This window comes from Nyctibius grandis, chromosome 18 (assembly GCF_013368605.1).
Source record: "Nyctibius grandis isolate bNycGra1 chromosome 18, bNycGra1.pri, whole genome shotgun sequence".
NCBI classification, from domain to species: domain Eukaryota; kingdom Metazoa; phylum Chordata; class Aves; order Nyctibiiformes; family Nyctibiidae; genus Nyctibius; species Nyctibius grandis.
Genome location: NC_090675.1, coordinates 798553 through 818575, shown reverse-complemented (window position 1 = coordinate 818575; position 20023 = coordinate 798553). Strand labels below are relative to the sequence as shown.

Here is a 20023-nt window from a genome sequence, read left to right as displayed (position 1 = left end):
CAAGGGGCTGGGAGCAAGCCGGCAGCAGGGAGCCTGGCACGCCGGCAGCGCCAAGGAGAGGTGGTGACTGCCTAGGCATGGGCATGGCACAGACCCCAGCCAGCACATGAGCAGGTCCCTGCCCGACCCCAGGGACACAGACATGCCCTGAGCCAAAAACCACTCCCGAGGGAGCAGGGGGTCCCGGCCTGACTGGTGGGCTATGCCGATGGCGGGCTGGAAATCCCTGTGCCAGGGATGCCAGCACTGGGCCATGTCCCTCCCGGCCCATGGTCACGCCGGGTTTCGCAGCACTGCCCCGGGGCTGGCAGCGCACGGCAGCCCCAGCCCCTCTCCGGGGAGAGGCCACGGCAAACACCCTTGGCAGGGCTGGCACAACGCGGTGGACGGCGCCCACAGTGACGCTGGTGTCCCCAGGTAGCGCTGGCGGCAGCCACTGGGCTATTAGCCAAAAGTCACAGTCACGTCCCCTGGCCGCAGCCCCCTCCACCGCGAGCCAAACCTGCACAGACCCGGGTGATGCAACGTGGTCCTGCCTTTCCGGGGGGTCCCAAGCACCCCCGAGGCAGGGCACGGAGCCACCCACCGGGCAGGAGCCCGGCTCCCCCGGCACACCCCCACCGGGACCCCCAGCCCAGCCCTGCAGCCATGGCAGCATTTCTGCCCAGCCAACAGATCCCTCTCGAAGACGCACCGACACCGCGGACAAGCCTGCCCGACACAAGCCCCCTCCCCAGGGCCCTTCGGGGACCCCCACGCCGGGGACATCCCACGCCAGCAAAGAGCCAGCACCCAGCCATGCCATGGCATGGTGGCCTTGCACCCTGGGGACAGCAACCTCCAGGGACCAGGGTGCCCGTGGCCGGTGGGCGAGCATGGCACACGGGGTCTGCCGGCGCGGCCGCCGAATGCCTGTGGTCCCGCCGAAGCAGTCGGAGGCGTTTCTGGAATATTTCTGCCCGGCCGGCGCACGCCTGGGCCCTGCCAGAGGAATTTCGCTGGTAAATAAATAAATACAAGCGTGGAGCCGAGCCAGCCTGGCTGCGCCGCGCCGGGAGCAAGGCTGGGACACAGCGGGGGCTTTCCTCCGGTCCCCCACGCCATGCCACGGGCCAGCCCCCCGCGCACCCCATGGCACTGAGAGCTCCCCCAGACACGGCGGGTGCTGCCCTGCCCGGCTGCGGCGCGGGTCCACGGGGATGGGGGTAGCTCAGCGCAGCCCCTGCCAAGGGGGGTGAATCCCCAGGGGTACGCAGGGAGCCCGGCACCGTCCCCGCTCCAGCCCGGGAGGGGCTTCCAGAGCAACAGCCAAAAATATGTCTATAATTTCCTGTTTCAAAAAGGATCATTTTTATTTAAATTAGGAACAGAAACATTCCAGGGAGCTTAGCGGGGCCTGGGGGAGAGCCGGGCCTCCCTGTGTGCCGGCACCTTGCTGGGTGAGGGACCCCCGACCGTACCCCGCGCCGCAGCCTCAGCGCCCCAGCACCGGCGCGTCCCCTGGTGCACCCCTGCATCCTGCGCCGGGAGGTGCCCGTGCTGCGGTGGCACCCGAAGACACCACAAACATGGTCCCCGCCACCCCTCTGGCTGGTTCTCTCTGGCCGATGCCGTCCACCCGCGCCAGGACCCGGCACGAGGCCGTACGCTGTAGCCTCTCCCCCGCAGCCCCAAGGGCACCGGCGTCTCCTCTGCCCCGTTCCCAGCCGCAGCACCGCGCTCTTCCCGGGCACAAGCGCCTCGCCAGCCTCCACACACTGGCATCAAACCTGGCAGCAAGGGCGGCAGCCGTGCCCCCCAGCCCCGTGGGGTTATCTGGCACGGGTTACCCCGGCGGCACAGCCCGCATTGCCCGGTGACGGGGAGGAGGTGCCGGAAAGCCAGCGCTCCGGCTCGGTGCAGACTCCACCCCGCAGCGCTGGCGCCTGCTCGGGGAGCACATGGAGCCCCACGGCCTCACCACGGCCACCCTCGCTCCATCCCGGCCACCACCCCACGGCGATGGGGCCCTGCTGCGCTCGGCATGGCTGTCCCTGGCGCAGGCGACCTGCTCTGCAGGCACAGGCACCCTCCTCTCCCTAAGGGAGCCTTAAACATACACTAAAGGAGCCCGGTTACAAGCTAAAGCAACACCACACTGCTGCACCCCCCGCCACATGGAGGGGGTCCAGCCCTGTTGGCTGTCGGCATTCAGGGGCCTCCGCCAGGCCACCAGCCAGCCAGGACGCTGGTTAGCCCGCGGCAGGGTCAGCAGAGCCAGGCAGCTCACGCAGGAGATGTGGGTCACGCAGCCATTAAGTTTCTATTTATACAGCAGCACATCGCACGCAGGGCTGCGCACGCCGTCGGAGCTCCGGTCCCCCAGCACACCGCACCGGTCCCCGGGGAGGGAACCCGGCTGGGGGGGCTGGGGCGGGCAGCGGGGCGGGCAGCGTCCCTCCCGCAAAGCAGCGTTAGGGATTTCCCAGCAGCAAGGAGCAAAGCTCCTTTCCCTGCCAGGCTGTGCTGCCTCAGTGACGGGACGGGGACTGACTGACCCCAGACAACGCAGAGCTGGGCTCTTCCAGAGCCCCTCCGGCAGGAGGAAGACCAAACCCAACAGCATGATGAGCATTTTGGACGGTAAACCCCCCCGGTGCCAGTTCACAAGCCCTGATGCAAACCCGCCCTTGCAGCCGCTCTGCTGCCCTGGTCCCAGGCAGGCATCGCCCCTGCATCCCAGCCCCAGCCCCCTGCTCCTCCCCATGCATCGCTCCGGGCGCCCGCCAGTTCCCACGGCCCCTGCCAACCCAAACACCCACCGCGAGGACGCTGGCAGCCAGCAAAAACCCAGGGCACCGGCCCCGCGGCGGGGACAGCGTTACTCACATCCCAGGCAGCGCGGCGTGTCCCCTGGCCGCCCCGCAGCCAGCAGCGGCTCAGCTCGCTCAGCTCCAGGATGGGCTGCACCTTCAGCTGCACCGTCTCCCCCGACTGCCGGATCATCTCCACGATCTCGTCCCGGGATTTGTTCTCTACATTTCGCCCGTTGATCTCTACCAACCGGTCACCTGGCACCAACCCCAACGCCAAGTCTTTAGTGCCGGCTCCGGGTTCGGCGAAGTGCACGACGCGCCGGTACACCTGCCCGTCGGGCGCCCGGTCCAGCATGGTGGTGCGGCGCAGCGAGAAGCCGAAATCGCCGGTGTTGCGCCTCTGCAGCTCCAGCTGCCGCGGGGGTGGGGGCTGCGGGGGCACCAAGGCGGGCAGCCGCAGCTCGGCGGGGAACCTCTTGCCGACGAGCTCCGGCACCCTGGCACGCAGGGAGGCGGCGGGAGGGGTGCAGGGGTGACCCGGGGGGACCCCTTGCTTGGCGAGCTGGGTCTCCAGCGTGCGCACCTCCACCTGCGGGGAGGGGGCTGCAGAGTGCTCGGAGGGGGTGGACGTCTCCGAGGTGCTCTCATCCCGGCTCTTTTGGGAGAAGGAGAAGCGTTTGACGATCATCTGAGAGTTCTGCTTGGCCAGCGAGCCGAATTTGGCCGCCCGCTGCAGCACCGAGCCCTTGAAGTTGGCATCGTCCACCTTGAGATCGTCGCTGGAGCTGGCCGTGCTCAGGTGGCCCGAGTCCAAGATGACGCTGCCCCGGTTGCTGTCAGAGTCAATGTCCGTGAGATGCAGGTCAGAGCCACTGGCCACCTTGATGGGGATGGGGTTGGAGATCTCCAGGCGGGTCTTGGAGTCCCGCTTGGAGGCACGGTTGAGGTTGAAGAAGCCCCGGCGCATGCTCATCTCCTCCAGGCTCTTGAGCTCAGCCGCCGACATCCGCTCCTTCTTCTCCTTCTTTTCCTTCTTCTCCTTTCGGGCCCCATCCTTCTCTCTATCCTTCTTCATCAGGTTGAACATGGCGGAGGGGGGCTCGGGGCGCACTCGCCCCTGTGGCACGGCGCTGGGTCAGGGCGCTGGTCACGGCACAGCCGCCTACCTGCAGAAGGACAGACAGGCAAAGGTGCCATCAGACAGCGGCACGGCCAACACCCACCCCACTGCCCCTCGCTCCACCCCACTGGTCACCCCAGCTGCCACCCCCAGCCCTGGGCCATGTCCCAGCGTCCCCACCCTCCCTGGGGACAACAGCACCGCAGGGCTCTGAGACTGCCCCAGCCACTGTGCCCTTGCCCTGGCTGGGCACCAAGCCCCAGGGATGCAACAAGGGTGGCCCTGCACCCCCAGGGATGCCCCGAAAGAAGCCTGGCACCCCCGTGCATCCCCATGCCAGTGCCAGGGCCGACTGCGGGCAAGACCCCCAGCACCTCCCGCAGCTCGGGAACCGTTTCGGGGCAGCACAGGCGGGCAGGGGAGGGACACATCCCTGTGGCATTTGCAGCGGTTACTGCCGGTGCGGACGCTCCCTGGGCAAACCCGCCTGTCCCTGCCGGCTACGGCACCGCAGCGTCCCATCCACTGGCTCAAAAGCCCCTTGTCAAAGAAACAGAGGCCCCTCTGCTGCTCGTCCTGGCCCCGGCCACCGCGAAGCCATGGGGGACAGCCACAGGCAGTGTCCCCACCGGGGAGGGAGCCGGAAACACGGCCCGAAGTGAAGGCTGCTCTAATAAACAGGAACCTGTAAAATCACATCCCTCCCAAACACTGATAAGTGTCTAATTTTAGCTGGGTCAGTGTAGACACTCCTGACGCTGCCGGCGCCCTCCAGGAACAGTCGCTCTTTCATTCGGGCACCCCGCGCTGGGGGGAGCACCCGGCCAGCGGCAAAACCACGGCCCGGCAGAACCCTTGGGCCCCCGCGCCCCAGGAAACCCCACACGCACCCAGAGCCCAGGGGCACCCCCAGCCTCGCCCCGCATGGGGCTGCTATGGGACCCCCGGGGCAACCGGTGCCCACCAGCCCCCCTCGACCTCCGTCGAGCGCTTGGGCTGGGGATAAACAACTCGAACGCGGAGCAGGCGGCTGGCAGCGCGGCGCGGGACGGGCTGACAGCTATATATAACGGGGCAGGAAGCCGCGCAGGAACGTAACCTCAGCACAAAGGACAACAGGAAAACTCCCCGCGTTGGAAGCATCTGCTTTAGAGCTCTCCGACGGGCGTGGGGACGAGGCTTGGGCAACCTGTGGGGATGGACGGTGCTGCTCGTGCTGTCAGCGCGGGCTCTGTGGGCACTCTGGGGTGCACAGATGCTGTGCCATGCCGTGCCGTGCTGTGCCAAGCTGCACCTTGGCTCCAGCACAGCATCACTGCTGCATCACCACCATTGCCTGAGCCACCTCCCTGCAAGGGCATGTGGTCCCCGCTGCCCCTGAACGCACCCCGTGGGACACGGGGAACCCGGCCTCCCCTTGGCAAAGCCACACGGGTCCAGGGGACAGCAGGGGACTGCCCCAACCCCACTGCCCCTTGGGGCTGGGGTGGGAGCGCACGTGCCCAGGAGAAGCGTGACCACAGGGCTGGCCAGGGCAGGGCTCTGCAAGCCATGGCACGATGCCGGCCCCGGGCGTGTGATATGGCCGAGGCGGCGAGGGGCAGCCGTCGGAGGGACAAGGTCGGGCACGCAGCACGGCCAGGCGGCTGCATCTGCCGGCCCCGAGCCTCCTGCCCACAGCCAACAGGGCTGCCAAGGCTCTGCCCACAGCGCTCAGTCCCGGGGCTCTGCCTGTTCTGCCCTCCCCTGCAGCACCCAGGGCTCTGCCCAGACCCACAGCCAGGACCTGGGCAGTGCAGGACCCCAAAACACGTGAAAACAAGCCAGCTCCTTTCTCTTCTCCCAGAAACACCGGCTGCGCGGTGACTGCTGACCTGTGCCCGAGGATGGCACAGCTCCTTCCCCTGACCCGCAGCAGGTCCTGCTGGCAGAGGGCCCTGTGGCCGTGCTGCCGTGGGGGCTGCTCTCCACCAGCTCCTCCGCGGCGGTGCCGGGGCCTCAGCGCAGACAATGGCGGGGAGGGAACCACCTGCGCCCGTCCCCGTCCCCCAGCCGTGACATGTGCCACCGGTCCCCTCAGCTGCCTGGGCATCCCCCCGAAGCAGTGCTGCCAGGGGGATGCACAAAGGACTGCACCCCCGGGAGCACCCCACGCTCACCCTACGGCAGGGAGGGGGCTGCCAGGACCCCTTCCCGGGGCTGGGGGGGACCCTCGGAAGCAGAGCCGCTCACCGGGCAGGTGCTGGTGAGAGCCGAGGCGCTGGAAGCCAGCGCGTTCTTTGTCCTCGGTGGTTCCTCTCCCTCCCGGCCTTTGTACGCTCAACAAAAAGGGGGACCAAGCGTTACCATCTGCATCGCTAAGCAGGCGGCGCCGGCAGCCAGCGGCCCGGCCACGTGTGCCCCACGCACGGAGCAGGGCAGGGGGGACAGGAGTTTGTGTGCTGGGGTGAAGACCCCAGCACCCCTGGCCCACGGGGGATGCCGTTGCGGTTCGTTCCCTTTCCCCTGAGGAGGGTCTCGTGACGGCAGGAGGCGGCTGCTGAGCGTCTCCCTGCTCCTGAATCAGACCCAAGGCACCTTCCCTGACTCAGCCCGGGCTCGCTCCGGGATTACCCATCGCCAGGCGTGTTCGGGACAGCGGCGTGCATGAGCCATGACGGGGAGGGAGAGGCGCCCGTGGGCGCCGGCTGTGCCCGGACATCGCACACCAGGCCGCTGCTGGGACACCGGGGCTGGCAGGGGACAGCGGATGTCACCCTGGAAGGGCCAGGTGGCAGAATGGGAGACCCAGCTCAAGACTCCCAAACCCAAAAGCCCTCCCGGAGCCCCCCAAGCAGGAGCAAGGAATGCAACCTCCCCTTCAGCCCCGCACCGTGGCCATAAGCCCCCCGCGTCCCTGCCAGGGCGCCGGGGAGTCCCAGGCGGGGAGGAAGGCGTTCACTGAAACTCCGGGCCACTCCTTCCCTCCCCGACACGCAATCTCGTCCGACGCGCTCCCTGCGCAGGGACCTGCAGCGCAAGTTTCCCCGTCACCTGCCCTCCCCGCTCTGCTCCCCGACGCGGTGCCGGCAGTAGGGTCACGCTTGCCCGTCACTTCAGCACAGGAGCTGGCGGCTGTCACCTCCTTGGGGACACCACGTTAGGGCACCCCACACCCCAGCTGTGCCCGGCCGGGCAGGGACGATGCGGTGCCAGGGAGCGGGTGCTGCCAGCAGCGATGTCCAGCAGCTGGCCTGGCTCTTGCGCGGGGCGGAGGGGGCTGACCTGTGCGACAGCTCCTCTCCTCTTTGTCGGACACAAGTTTTCCGCAGAACAAGGAAATTTAGGGGTTTTCCAAATCCCTCTGCACTGCCCGCCCTTACGGACAACGCTGGGATGCGTCAGGAGGAAAACAATCCCGGATTTACCCGAGTCACAGGCGGGATGTGCCGCCAGGCTGTCTCCAAAGCAGGATTTTGGGTCCTCCTGCTGTGGGAACCCCGTGTCCAAGAGCAAAGGACCCAGCCTGGCTTTGAAGTGTCACCCTGGGCTGACGGCGGAGGCCAGGAGGGTGCACAGGGTGCGTGCGTGGGGTGCAGGCACTCGGCGCACCCCGGCACCGGCCTCGCCCCAAAGCTGGGCAATAAAACAGCCCGAGAGCCCTTACAAAACATTGCTGGGTGGGAGCGAAAGCAGGAGACGATTTAGCAACCAGCTCGGGGGAGGACAGGCAGGTCACAGCCCTGTCACCACTGAGCACGTGCCTCCCCCACCGCCCGTTTCTGGCCCCAAATTTGCAGCCTGACCCCCTGCACGGCCCAGCCCACGGCAAAGGTGAAGGGCTGAGCCACGGCTCGTCAGCGGGCAAAGTCCAGGGCCGGCGCAGGCGCCGTGGGAACGCTCGGCTCCCGACGGGGGACGGGGTGGTGGGAGCTGCCGGGTGGGGGTCCCCCAGTGCTGAGGTGCCAGGGCCAGCCCAGGGTGTGGGAACACTGGCCGCTGCACACCCCTGCACACCCGCCGTGGGCCCACACTTTTCTGTAATTGCCCTAAGTTTAGCTCCGGCGCCCGTTGACCAGAGGATTTGCATCTCACAGGCCGGCTGGAAACCACACTATTTCTGGACGCGCGTCCCAGCCCTCACCCGCCGCTCTATATATTCCTCCCCGGGCAAATTAACGTGCAGGCAGGCGCCGTGGTGGCCACAGGCCCCACGAGCCCCTGCCGCCCCCAGCGCGGCAGCTTGCTGCAAGGCCACCCACCGCCCTTGTGTCACCCCGGAAAGGGACCCAGGTGGCAGTGCCGCCGGCCCCCGCGGCGCTGCGGTTAACGGCCAGCCGGGCTAATGGCTCGGGATGCGATTCCCCGGCGGCGCGGGGAAGGCCCAGGCGAGTGGTTTCTCCCTGGAAGCGGGGCCAGGCCTGAGGAGCCCCGCTGCGGGCGCTGGGGCACCCAACGTGGGGCACCCAAGGTGGGGCACCCTTCAGGGACAGGCTGGCTGTCCCCCGACGGAGGGTGCAAGCCCACCCTGGATGCACAGCTGCCCCCACAACCCCCAGCTGTCCCCGGTGGGGTGCCCACACCTCCAGCACCCCACGGCGTGTGCGGTAAACACACAGGTGCTGCAGTGCAACGGGGCGGGGGGACACGCACAAGGTGACACAATGGGGGCCGCCACGCACACACATGCACACACATGCACACACATGCACACACACGCACACATGTGCACGCACACACACGCACACGCAGGACCCCAGGGGCTGCACCAGCCCGGGCGCTGCAGGACAACAGCGGCCCGTGCGCGCACCCGCAGCCCGCAACCGCACCGGGGGGCACGCGCGCGCGCACCCGCACACACCAGCTGTGCAGCGGCGCGGGGGCCCGGGCACACGCACGGACACGGGCACAGCCCGGCCCGGCCCGGCCCGCCCGGGGGGCGATGCAGCCGCAGCCCGCCCCGCCCCGCCCCGCGCGATGCGTGCCGCTGCCCCGGGGGCCGGTACCGGTACCGGTAGCGGTGGGGACGCGGCGGGTACTCACCCAGCGGCGGCGGAGCGGGGCCCCGGTGCTGGCGGCGGCGGCGGTGCCGGGCCCCGGCGGCGGCGCGGGGCGGGGCGGGGCGGGTCCGCACCGGGGCGGGCACTGCCGGCTCTGCGCGCGCCGCCCGCCGCGCCCCGCGCGGCCCCGTACGGCACGGAACGGCATCGAACGGCACGGAACGGCATCGAACGGCCCGGCACGGAACGGTACGGAACGGTACGGCGGGGTCCGGCCCACCCGGGAACGCTCAGGCGCTGCCATAAGCAGCCCCGGTGCGCACCCGCCCCCCACGGCCCGGTGAACCCACCCGCTGCCACAACACACGCAGCACCCCGAAGAGACACACGCACACCCCCCGGTGCACGGGCTGTGACACACGCACACCCCCCCGGTGCACGGGCTGTGACACACACGCACACCCCCCCGGTGCACAGGCTGTGACACACATCTCCCCCCGGTGCACACATGGGCTGTGACACACACACACACCTGCTGCAAGGGCTGTGACACACGCCCTGACACACGCGCACACCCAGCTCTGCACAGCGGGTGCACGCGCAGGCGGGTGCTCACACCCCGGTCGGCACACGGCAGCGCACGGCCCCTCCGGCACACGCGTGCAGCACACACACACTGGTCATCCCACGACACAACACACACGCGGGAGAACGCCCGCCCGCCGTGCGCTCACAGCCCCGTGTATCACACCAATGCACACACACACGCTCCGAGGGGTCCCCTTTTCAGAAGGACACGATCAGGAGCAGCACCTGATCCGGCACAGGGAGGGCTTCAGGCTGCCGGAGCAGGGTGGCCGTCCCCGCAGGCGGCTGTGCCGGCCGAGCCGGGGGAATACAAAGCAGGACGTGGCGGAGCCGCCTGCGGAGCCATTTTGCGGCCGGTTCGTCGCCCCACACCGCCTGTCCCCAGGGAGGGCTGTACGGCTGCGGGAACCAAACCGCTCAGGACGGTGCCTGGCTGCCTTGGCCGGGAGACGGCACGTGATTAACGATGAGCATCTCTCAGTGAGAGCCACAATGCCTTTATTACGCCCCTTCCACTCACGTCCAGCTTTGGGATGTCATATTGGGGTCGGTCACATACAGCCAAAATCCTGAGGGTCCCTCCGGCCACACACAGCGCGAAGGCCGGTGGCGGCTGCCCTAGGGTGGATGGTTTCAGGCCAAGCCCCGCAGTCTCCGTGCTGGGGTATCCTCCCTTGCCGTGGGACGTGGGAGCAGCTGGGCCACCTCCAGGCCTTTCATGGGACACGGGTGGCCCAGCAGCCCAGGGAAGCTGGAGCGGGGCTTGGGGAACAGGGACCCCCAGAGAGAGGCATCCGCGAGCACTTCTCAGGGGAAAGCTCAGGATGGACAGAGAGACCTGTGGGGACAGAGGTCTGCCCCCAGCACCATCCCTGCCACCTCCTGGGGTGCCCCGGAGCACTCATCCCGAAACTCTGCCACCATCCATTAGAGGCTAAACTGGGGTCAGCCGCACCGCCCTGGCTCTCGTGCGGTCAGGCCGTGAGCATGATGGGGCGAGGGGGGGACTCGGGTCTCTCCTGGGGCTGCAGCCTCACTGCACAGCAGAGCCGGGCTGTGCGCTCACCGGGAGCTGAGCCTTGCCATGTGCTGGGGAAAGGCCCCCAGGATCATCCATCCCCAGCACGGAGCATCTCCGCAGCAGCAAGCATCGCACCACAAGCACCGGGAATCGCACGGGGTTCTCCTCCCTCGGGACACGCTTGCTGGAGTGTCACAAGCCCCTGTTCCCTTGCAGCAGTGAGGCCAGGTGTGATTTCCAGCCCACAACACATGCCCAGGACATGGCCCCGACGCAGCAGCAGAGCAGCACACACGTGCGGGAGCACAGTGAGAGCAAGCTGGCAGCCGTGCGAGGGGCCCCGTGCTGCACCCTGGGCTGAAGGACCTGGCGGTGGAGGAGGCGCAGCCCTTGCAGCGGCAGAGGACGGCGGCAGTGAGCGCAGCCGCCTGCTTTTGCCACGCTTTCCTTTGTCCCAGGCACGTGGCACCAAGCACAGGGAGCCACAGCCGTCCAGAGAGCAGGGACGGGGACGAGTGAGCCAGAGGGGAGGCAGAGCCCCGGCTCGGCTGCTAGGAGGGTTTTCCGGCTGCGGTGGCAAGGGGACAGGCGTGACTGTACCCTGCCTCCCTGGCACGGGCGGGTGAACAGCCGGTCACAGCCTGCGGCAGCTCCTGCTTCCTTATCACACCGGGCAGGCAGTGGCGGGGCTGATGCCGGTTGGAACCGCTGAGCCGTGGGATGGCGCGGGCTCCCTGGTGTCTCACACAGCCCTGCCACCAGCAGCCACCCAGTGGGGCCAGCCTCCTGCCACCTCCCCAGGGCTAAACACCTCTGCGCTTCCCAGCAAGGTGCCCAGGTTCCCATGCCCACGAGATCCCATCTGGCCTCGCCAGCCCCTCTCCCAGGGTTGTGCTGAGCAACAATCCCCCGGCACGGGGTTTCACAGGCACCAGCAAACCCCCCGCCCAAGGAAAGGCTCCGTGCTGCCCAGAGCTTTCCAAGGAGAAGCAGGACAGAGCTCTGGTGCCAGCGGTGTTTTGTGGTGCCCCCGGCAGGGGCAGACAGCTGACCGGAGCGGCGAGGGCCCCGAGCCGGGCTGGCAGGGGATGCATCTGTCTCGCAGCGCCGCAGGGTTTCCTAAATAGGTCACTGCTTTTTTATAGTCTCTGGGATCTAGAAAAACCAGTCGTTCCGGACAACCCGTGGACCCGCCAGCATCATTGCAGCGGTGGCTCCCCAGGTGCTCGTGGAGGGGACCTGCCCCATCAGCAGTGCTCGGTGTGAGCTGGGGGGGCAGTTGGGGAGCCCGCTGCACCCTGAGCCATACCCCGGGGTCCTGCTGTCTGCCAAGGGTGACCTGTCCCTGGCCATGCGCAATGTAGGGTGTGCAGGGGGGGCTTCCCCCTGGCCTGGGGTGGCTGCCAGCTCTGGGCTTTGCCCGGGGACCGTTTGCAGCCAGAGCCAGCATTTTCCCTTTGCGAGGGGAGCCGGGTGCCTGTGTGGGGTGCAGAGGGGTGTGCAGTGCCACACACCCGCATGCGCCCGCTGCGGCGCGGCCTGCTTGGGGTCAGCTCTCCCTCTAGTGGCACCAGGCTCCTGGCAAAGCCACCGCACCACCGGGGTGGCCGAAGCCATGGCCAGGGCATGCCTGAGGGTCTGGAGGGAGCTGGTGGATGAGCTCCAGCCCAGCCTCCCCCTCGCAGCAGGCCTGGGGGGGGTGCACATGGCTGGGGGGGCACAGGGCGGGTGCCCGGGGGCTTTGCAGGAGCGTTCCCAGCACCAGCCCACGTTTTGGCAGCCCCACGGAGGGCAGGTGGCCCTGCTTGTCCCTTTCCCTGACCCCACGTTTGCTGGGACATGGCAGTACAGTCAGCCAGTGTGCCCCGGGAGCCGGTGTCAGGCTTTAGCGGCACAGCCCCACAGCTCAGCTCCCCAGCGATCCCCCCCATCTTCACGGACACTGTGCCCATCCCTGTTCCCCTGCAGCAGGCTGCATGGCAGCAGCCGGTGAGGGGAAAGATCCCCCCCAGGCCCTGGTGTCCCCCTGCCACACCAGAGCCCTGCCCGCAGGAGGGGACCCCCAGGACCCCGCTGTGCCCCCTCGGGCTGGGCTGGGCAGGTACCACCCCTGCAGCACAGCCCCGGCAGGGTCCCCCGGGCCGGGCGCCAGGCCTGGCCGTGGGCAGCGCTGACAGGGCGCTTTGTTTTGTGCCGGCCGCCCGGCAGGGAGACAAAAGGAGCAGTCAGACGCGGGCGGCGCATTGTGCCGGCAGCCATGCGCTGAGGCAGCAGCCCGCGCCGCTGCGCTCGCCTCGTGACCCCCCAACGGCCTGGGCCTGCGCCCACCGTGGCACCCCGGGGCCCACAGCGCCCTGAGGGAGCCATGCTGTGGGGAAGGGGGAGCCGGACCCGGCTGCCATGGTTACTGCGAGGCCTGAGGCCTAGGGGTGCCTCGTTGCCATGGTTACCGCAGGCCTCAGGCCTCCCCAGGCCCATGGCAGCTCCCCACGGGGACGGGGACGGGGCGGCGGCAGCTCTGTGCGGAGCTGGGGGGTGAGCAGTGGGGCCCGGTGTGGTGCTGGGGCCATGGTGAACGGGGGGCCCCACACCTCTGCCCACCGAGCGGGGAGCAGCAGCCTTGCAGCCACCCTCGCCCGCCATGGGGGCTGCGGTGGGAGGAGGGTGTCCACAGCAACATGGAGACAGGGACCCGCCGCGGCCGGCAGAGCAAGGCGATGGCGGTGCCCAGCAGGCACCCAGCTGAGCCCGCCGCCTGCAGGGTCTCACCGGGAGGGTGCCGCGCCATCCCCACCGCGCCCACCAGTGCCAGGGCCAGGCCAGCCCCCGCGCTCACCCCGTGACGGCACGGTGCATTGCCCCTGGAAAATGCCAGAGCGGTCAAACCGTTGAGTCATTTGTGCCCAAGATTATCTGTGCAAACAGCCGTCTCGATTATTTTTTTTTTAATTATCAATTTTTTTTTCTTTTTTTTTTCTTTTTCCCCAAGAATGTGGCTCAGACCATGGGGATGAGCAGCTGAAATCTCCCGGGATCAACAGGACAATGCCAGAGCAAGCATTGTGCTGACGGCTCTGCAAACGCTGGCACCAGCTCCCGGCCAGCAGCACCCTATAAAAGCCGAGCCGCTGAAGTAGGCAAACATTACATGGGTGAAGCAGCAGTAACCGCCTGAGCTAGGTGAGTCCTGTGACCGATTCGTACCTCTCCCACCTCGCCCCCTGCTCACCCCGCTGCCGCTGGCCGGGCAGACACCCTTCCTCCTGCCTGGTGGCAAAAGACACCCAGAGGGACTGTCGCCATTTCCCATGGCAAAAGACAGGCTCACACGTCCCCACTGGCAGCTGGAGTGGCTGAGAGCCCCTCTATCATGGGGCACCCCACTCCTGGCACCCACCAGGCCCCGGCCCCTGGCACGGCACTCTGGTTGGCATCTCCCACTGTTAGCCGGGGCCATCCATGGGACCCCACTGCGCCTCCCAAGGGAGGCATAGTCAGGATGCTGGGGCAGGGAGAGGGGAGTAGGCAGGTCTGTTGGACACCACCAGGCACGGGGCAGCCCGTGCCCCCCGCTGCAGCTCCCCACACCGGCTCAGGGGTGCTTTTCCTAGTGATGGCCTGGCCTTGGGGAAGGAGAAGGGGGAGCTGGGCACTGTGCCGCAGAAGGCAAGCAGGCTCCGTGCCACGGCCAGGAGGAGGGAAGGGGCATCGCAGCAGTGAGAAGGGAACACCCTGCTTTGGATGTGTCCCGGAGCCCGCCGCCATGCCCCCTAATCCAACCTGCGGCTAGCAAGAGGGTCTTGCTGTGGTGGGCGTCCTGCCCCCAGCAGCAGGGCAGCTGCCTTTGAACAGGCACCGTGGGCAGCGGGTGCAGAGCTGTCCCCCAGCCCCATGAGCTGGCAGCGGGGATGCACAGGGGCAGGCTGCAGCGCAAACAGCTTTTCCTTCCTTCTCCAGACACCGTTCCAGCAGCAAAGATGGCTCAGACAAACCCTCTGCCCGTCCCCATGGGCCCGTGGAAGGTACGTCCTCGCACCCCGTGTATCTTGCTTTTCTCTGGGTGCAGGTGGGGGACAGGGAGAGGGGCAAAGACACTCCTCCGGGGCCAGAAAAGCTGCACGGTGGGCAGCGAGGTGGCAGGAGCACAGGAAGCAAGGCACCCCTGTCCTCTGCCCACAGGAACATGCCTCCCACCTGCTCAGACATCTCCCGGGTGTTTTTCTTAAGCCTTTTTGCAGCACCCTGGCCCAGCTGTGCCCTGCTCTTACCAGTCCTCCCGTGCCGGGCAGTTAGAGCAGTCCCCGAACGCCACACGCTGTTACTCGCCCTGTTGATGCAGGCAGGCAGGGTGGGCAGGGGCCGGCCAGGCACGAGGGCTGCAAACAGGGTGGTGGGCATGGTGGAGCAAGGTGGGGAGCAGCCCCGAGGGGTCTGGCGATGGCTCCAGGGCCGGAGTTCGAGGAGGGAGCCGAGAGGGAGAGGAGAAGCATGTGTGCAAGCAGGGTGCATCCCACCGAAGCCTGGAGCTGGTTTGGGAGAGGAGAGTGTCAGCCACAGCCCCCCGGGGAGTTCCCCCTCGGCCTTTCCCCCGTTAATCCTCTTTGCCCTAGAGCGTTCGGAGCAGAGGCCGGGAGAACCGCCAGCCACAGCCCTGCCACCCGCCCGTCCCCGAACGGCTCCGCTCCTCTCTCCAGACGGCACAGCTGCCCCGGGAACTGATCTCCGCAGGGGTGAGCAGGAGAGCGGAGCGGGGGCCAGCATGCAGCTCCCCCGGCACCAAGGCAGGGCACCACGGGGCCAGCAGTGCAGGCACGCGCGGAGGCATGCGGGGCTGCGTCCCAGCGCAGAGGGGTGCCCGGGGCTGCCCCTGGACGCAGCACGACTCTCCGTCTCGAAGAGACGCTGAATCACCCGTGGCCGCTGCCGGGCAGTTCCCAACTCGGCAGCTCGCTCTCCGTTCCAGATCACCGTGTACGACCAAGAAAACTTCCAGGGCAAGAGGATGGAGTTCACTTCAGCCTGTCCAAACATCATGGAGTGCGGCTTCGACAACATTCGCTCCCTGAAGGTGGAGAGCGGCGCGTGAGTACCCGGCGGTCAGCAGTGGGGATGCTTTCCCAGGCGGGCTGGCAGGGCGAGGGGTGCCTGAGCGTGGAGCGGGGCCGGCTGTCCTTGCTCTGCTCAGCTGGGGGAAGCCAGGTACAGGGGATCCCGCGCTGCCAGGGTAGAGCAACCACCCCCGGGCAGCACTGACACAGACACAGGGCCAGAGGACAGCAGCAATGCCTTTGGCATCATCCAAAACTGCCTCCTGCAGTCTGGGAGCAGACAGGTCTGGAGCCTGCCAGTGCCCCACAGGGACGCTGCCCAAGGATGCAGGGAAGATCAGTGCTCAGAGAGTGGCTCTCGAGCTCAGCCTGGTCCCCATCCTGCCTGTGTAACCCCATGAAGCACCGTGCCCAGGGAACAACCTTTCTTGCCCCAGGGCCCAGCCCTGCTCTGCCCCGTGCTCTCCCATGCCGTGCAGCTCCCCATAGCCTGATCAGAGCCTGCCCACAGCCTGCGCTGGGCTGCCCCAGGGATGGGGCAGGGAGCAGAACCGGGCTTCTCCCTGCGCACGGGAACGATACAGAATCATAGAATCGTTTGTTGGAAAGGACCTCTCCTGAGCTGCTCTGAGGCGCCGTGTGTAAGGAGCGGTCCCCACGTCAAGCATCCCGCTGGGGCCGGGGAAGCAGACAAGATAGATTTGTGCTGCTATATTTAGGATTTGTAATGCTAATGGGATTACAGCGGCACGCGTGCTCACGCCGTAATCAGCTCACTGCTCCAGTTGACGTGTTCCTAACCAGGCTGGTCACCTTGCGCGGGGGGAGGCCGACTGCGGGACACAGGATCGGGGCTCACTTTGGGTCAGGGGCAAAACGCCCTCGCCCCCCCTGGCTCAGCGTGCCCCTCAGCACCCCGTGTACCCTATAAGCAGGGGGTCTGTGGGCTGCACAGCCTGTGCCATCCGCCTTCCAGCCCCCAGCCCAGCCTCTGCCTCCCCGCTCGGCTGCGGCTGTCCCATCCCCAGTCTCTGGAAGGGGACGTGGCCAGGAGAGGTCCCCACTCTGGGGACAGCCAGGCTCTCCTGTAGGCAGCACCAGGGCTTGCAAATGTTCCCTGCAGGCTGGAGGCATCCCTCTCACCTCCCCTTGTTTGTTTGCAGCGAAGAGAGGGGACCCAGAAAGGGGAAAGGCAACAGCCCCCTGCCCTGCCCACAGCTGGCTGGGTTCTGCCTGGTTTGGGCATTGGGAATTCAGCTCTTTCCAGCTGTGCCAGGTTGTAATTGGGAAACAAGTAAGAAACGAGGCCTTTGGGAGAGAAGGGCAGCCGGGGGTGTCCTGTGGCACCCTAATGCGCTGCCAGTCTGCATAAATAACCACAGAGCGTTAGGGGAAAGCGAGCCGCCCTCGCAGGCCGGGCCCCTGAGGGGGGGAAACCTGGCCCGCCGCAGCCGGGGGATGCCAGCGCTGCCATGCGGGCTGCTCCCGGGCACCAGGTGCAGTTACAGGCTCCCCAGGTGCTCTGCCCACATCCAGCACTGCTTCCTTTCGTCCCGACTCGTGGGCAGAGGTCAGACCCCAGCCTCTTCCTTGCACCTACATCCGTGCCCCGGTGCCAGCCCCGAGCAGGAGGCCCAGAGCTGCCGCAGGAAGCCCTGGCAGCCCTCGCTCCGTTTTTGCAGCTGGATCGGTTACGAGCACACCGGCTTCTGCGGGCAGCAGTTCATCCTGGAGAGGGGAGAGTACCCGCGCTGGGACGCCTGGAGCGGCAGCAACGCCTACCACATCGAGCGCCTCATGTCCTTCCGCCCCGTCTGCTCCGCTGTGAGTGTCCCGGCTCCCACGGAGCTCTCACGTCTCTGATGCCATTAAAATGTCACAGGCAATAGCCCCAGGCCAAGAGTGAGGTTAGGAAGGGCAAACACAGCTATGCCAGTGGCTCTGTGGGTAGCAGAGGCTCCTTGTGGCGGGCTCAGCTCTTCCTCCCCATGCCCAGCAGGACTTGCTTTCTATCCTGCTTTCTGGAGCCTTTTAAGGGAACTTCAGGGCCAGCTGTACATGACCAGAGCTGGGGGACAGCCAGCCTGAGGCAGCAGCTGTGGCATAGCTGCCACTGACACCTCCCAGGCCAACCCCTGCCCTGTCCTGGCCCAGCACCACCCTGCTGAGCACCTCCACACATCTGGGCTTTGGGAAAACCAGCCCAGGTTCTCAACACCTCCCTCTCCAGGAAACCATCCGAGCATATGCCCTCCCCTGCCATAGGGAGGGACAGCCATTGCCCCACCGTCCCCACCCACCGCCTCCCCCTCACCCCCTGCTGTCCCCCCGCCAGAATCACAAGGAATCCAAGATCACCGTCTTCGAGAAAGACAACTTCATCGGCCGCCAGTGGGAGATCGGTGACGACTACCCCTCGCTGCAGGCCATGGGCTGGGCCAACAACGAAGTGGGCTCCATGAAGATCCAGAGTGGCGCGTAAGTGACGGGCAAAGGGCCGTGGGCAGCGGGAACAAACCGCTGCCACCGCTGTGCTACCACAGCTGGAGGGGGGACACCCCGTAACCCCCTTCCTTACCTCTTGTCCTCTGTACAGCCACCTGACGACTCCTTTTTCTTCCAGCTGGGTTTGCTACCAGTATCCCGGGTACCGTGGCTACCAGTACGTCCTGGAGGCCGACCACCATGGAGGAGACTACAAACACTGGAGAGAGTGGGGCTCGCATGCCCAGACCTGCCAGATCCAATCCATGAGGCGTGTCCAGCAGTAGCTCCCCACTTCCCAGTACATCTCTGCAAGGTTTCTCAAGCTCACCGGCTCCCTTTTGGTGCTAATACTCCCCTCCCGAAATAACCGCCCCTTCTTGTACTGCAACTGCTTATGGAACAACACTCCCCAACGGTACCAACCGCCACAATTGCCAATAAATGTGACTGAAAGAAAAAGACAAACCAGCTGTTCGCTGTCGTGTGTTTGGGATCGAAGTCGCACATCCCCAGCCCAGTAGCAGGGACCAGGCTCTTTCTTGCCTATTTGAAGCAGGACTGAAGCCCGGTGGGGCTCACACCACGGCAAGTTCATCCCCCAAACGTCTCGCACGCACAAACACAGCGGCCAAACCCTTGGTTGCTGCAGCTCTGCAGCCACGTGGCTTCCTTGCCTCCCTGCCCTCCCCTTCCCCAGTCAAGGTGAAGGTCACTGTGCTCCCGGCCCCACCGAGCCACGCCAGCACCAGGCACCCACATGCACAGAGCCACGCGTGCCGCGCTGCTCGTAAGCTTTGTGGCCAGCGCTGCCAGGCCCGAGGGAGCGCGAGTCGAGCCCTCAGCCGTGCAGCATCCCCCGCGCCGAGGGATGCTCCCTGAGAGCGCAGAAAAGAAAGTCACGCTGACACCCACAAAGTTTAAAATTTTTATTCAACAATTTACATCACTTATTGTCTGTCTTAACATATTCGATCTACACAAACTTTTTTTTTTCCTGATAAAATAATAAAATTTGGATAAAGTTTGAAGACCTGTTGGTGCAGAATAAACAAAATTTCAGGTAACTTTTTTTTTGTTGGGTTTTTTTTTTTTTTTTTTAGAACATTTAGTGTGAAGTATGACATCATTGGTAAAGATACATCATGCCATTACAGCTCATGGACATCACCTATCCTTACAGTCCGTGACATCACCCCTACCAGCGCAAGGGGCTGCGCCAGACACAGCTACAGCAGGTATTACACTAACTCTTCTAGCCACCCTCTCACGACCGGGAAAACGCCTACGCTTTTCCAGCTGGGCACACAGAGTGCATTAAACTAATCTGAAAATACCGGGGAGGGGAGAAGAAAACAAAGGACTACCTTTACCGATCCGTGTGGTCGCACGCTACGACATCGACACCAAAGAGGGGCTGCCCCTCTCTGCGGGTCAGAGGTAATTCAGCTCCTGAGCGGGTAAGAGCACAACCCCTCACGGCGAATTGAATACACACCAGGAAACCCGAACGAAATGAGAACTTATCGACAGGGGGGTCAGGAGAGGCGACGGCTCCGGCGGCTCTGCCCGGAGGGACCTTCTCCCGCCCCAGCTCGCAGCCGAAGCGCACGGTTGTGTTTCGCACCGCCCTTAACACTGAAATATTCAGGGGAGGGGGAGAGAGGGGCGTCCGTCCCCCCAGTAAACAAGTCGAGGACCTTTAGAGGCTCGCGAGCCGCTGAAGGTGTGTAAGTACACGTGTGATGGTAGATAGAAAAGCAGCCCTGTTCTGTATGAAAAAAAGCTGTCAAGTTAGTACAAATTTCTGCCATGGCGAAGGGAACACGAGGAGAAAGCTGTCAGGGGCCTTCTCCTGTCACAAAATCCTGACTCTCCTGCACAAAGGCTCTGGGCTAAGCAACAAGTTTCCAAAGGTGGTACCTACAACCCAATGCACCCAACTCAGGAAACCAAAACCAAAATAAAGCTCTTGCCCCGGACACCGA

At 65.8% G+C, this 20023-nt stretch overlaps 2 protein-coding genes across 6 annotated transcripts in view; one reads left to right on the top strand and one right to left on the bottom strand.

Annotated features, from left to right (window-relative positions):
* Positions 1 to 8997, bottom strand: part of MYO18A (myosin XVIIIA) — a 38114-nt gene extending 29117 nt beyond the window's left edge. For all 5 annotated transcript variants that reach the window (XM_068415466.1, XM_068415468.1, XM_068415458.1 and 2 more), the window contains exons 1-2: positions 8938 to 8997; positions 2869 to 3961 (exon numbers count right to left, since the gene is read on the bottom strand). In XM_068415466.1, the coding sequence (XP_068271567.1) occupies positions 2869 to 3882 (1014 nt within the window). In that variant the 5' untranslated portion in view covers positions 3883 to 3961; positions 8938 to 8997. The remainder of the gene's footprint in view (positions 1 to 2868; positions 3962 to 8937) is intronic.
* A 4654-nt stretch (positions 8998 to 13651) lies between these two features.
* Positions 13652 to 18322, top strand: CRYBA1 (crystallin beta A1). The gene is given in 8 exon segments (XM_068415793.1): positions 13652 to 13669; positions 13671 to 13683; positions 14461 to 14525; positions 15114 to 15233; positions 15467 to 15585; positions 17234 to 17375; positions 17887 to 18029; positions 18175 to 18322. Coding segments are annotated over 8 exon segments (768 nt in total).
* Positions 18323 to 20023: the final 1701 nt, after the last annotated feature.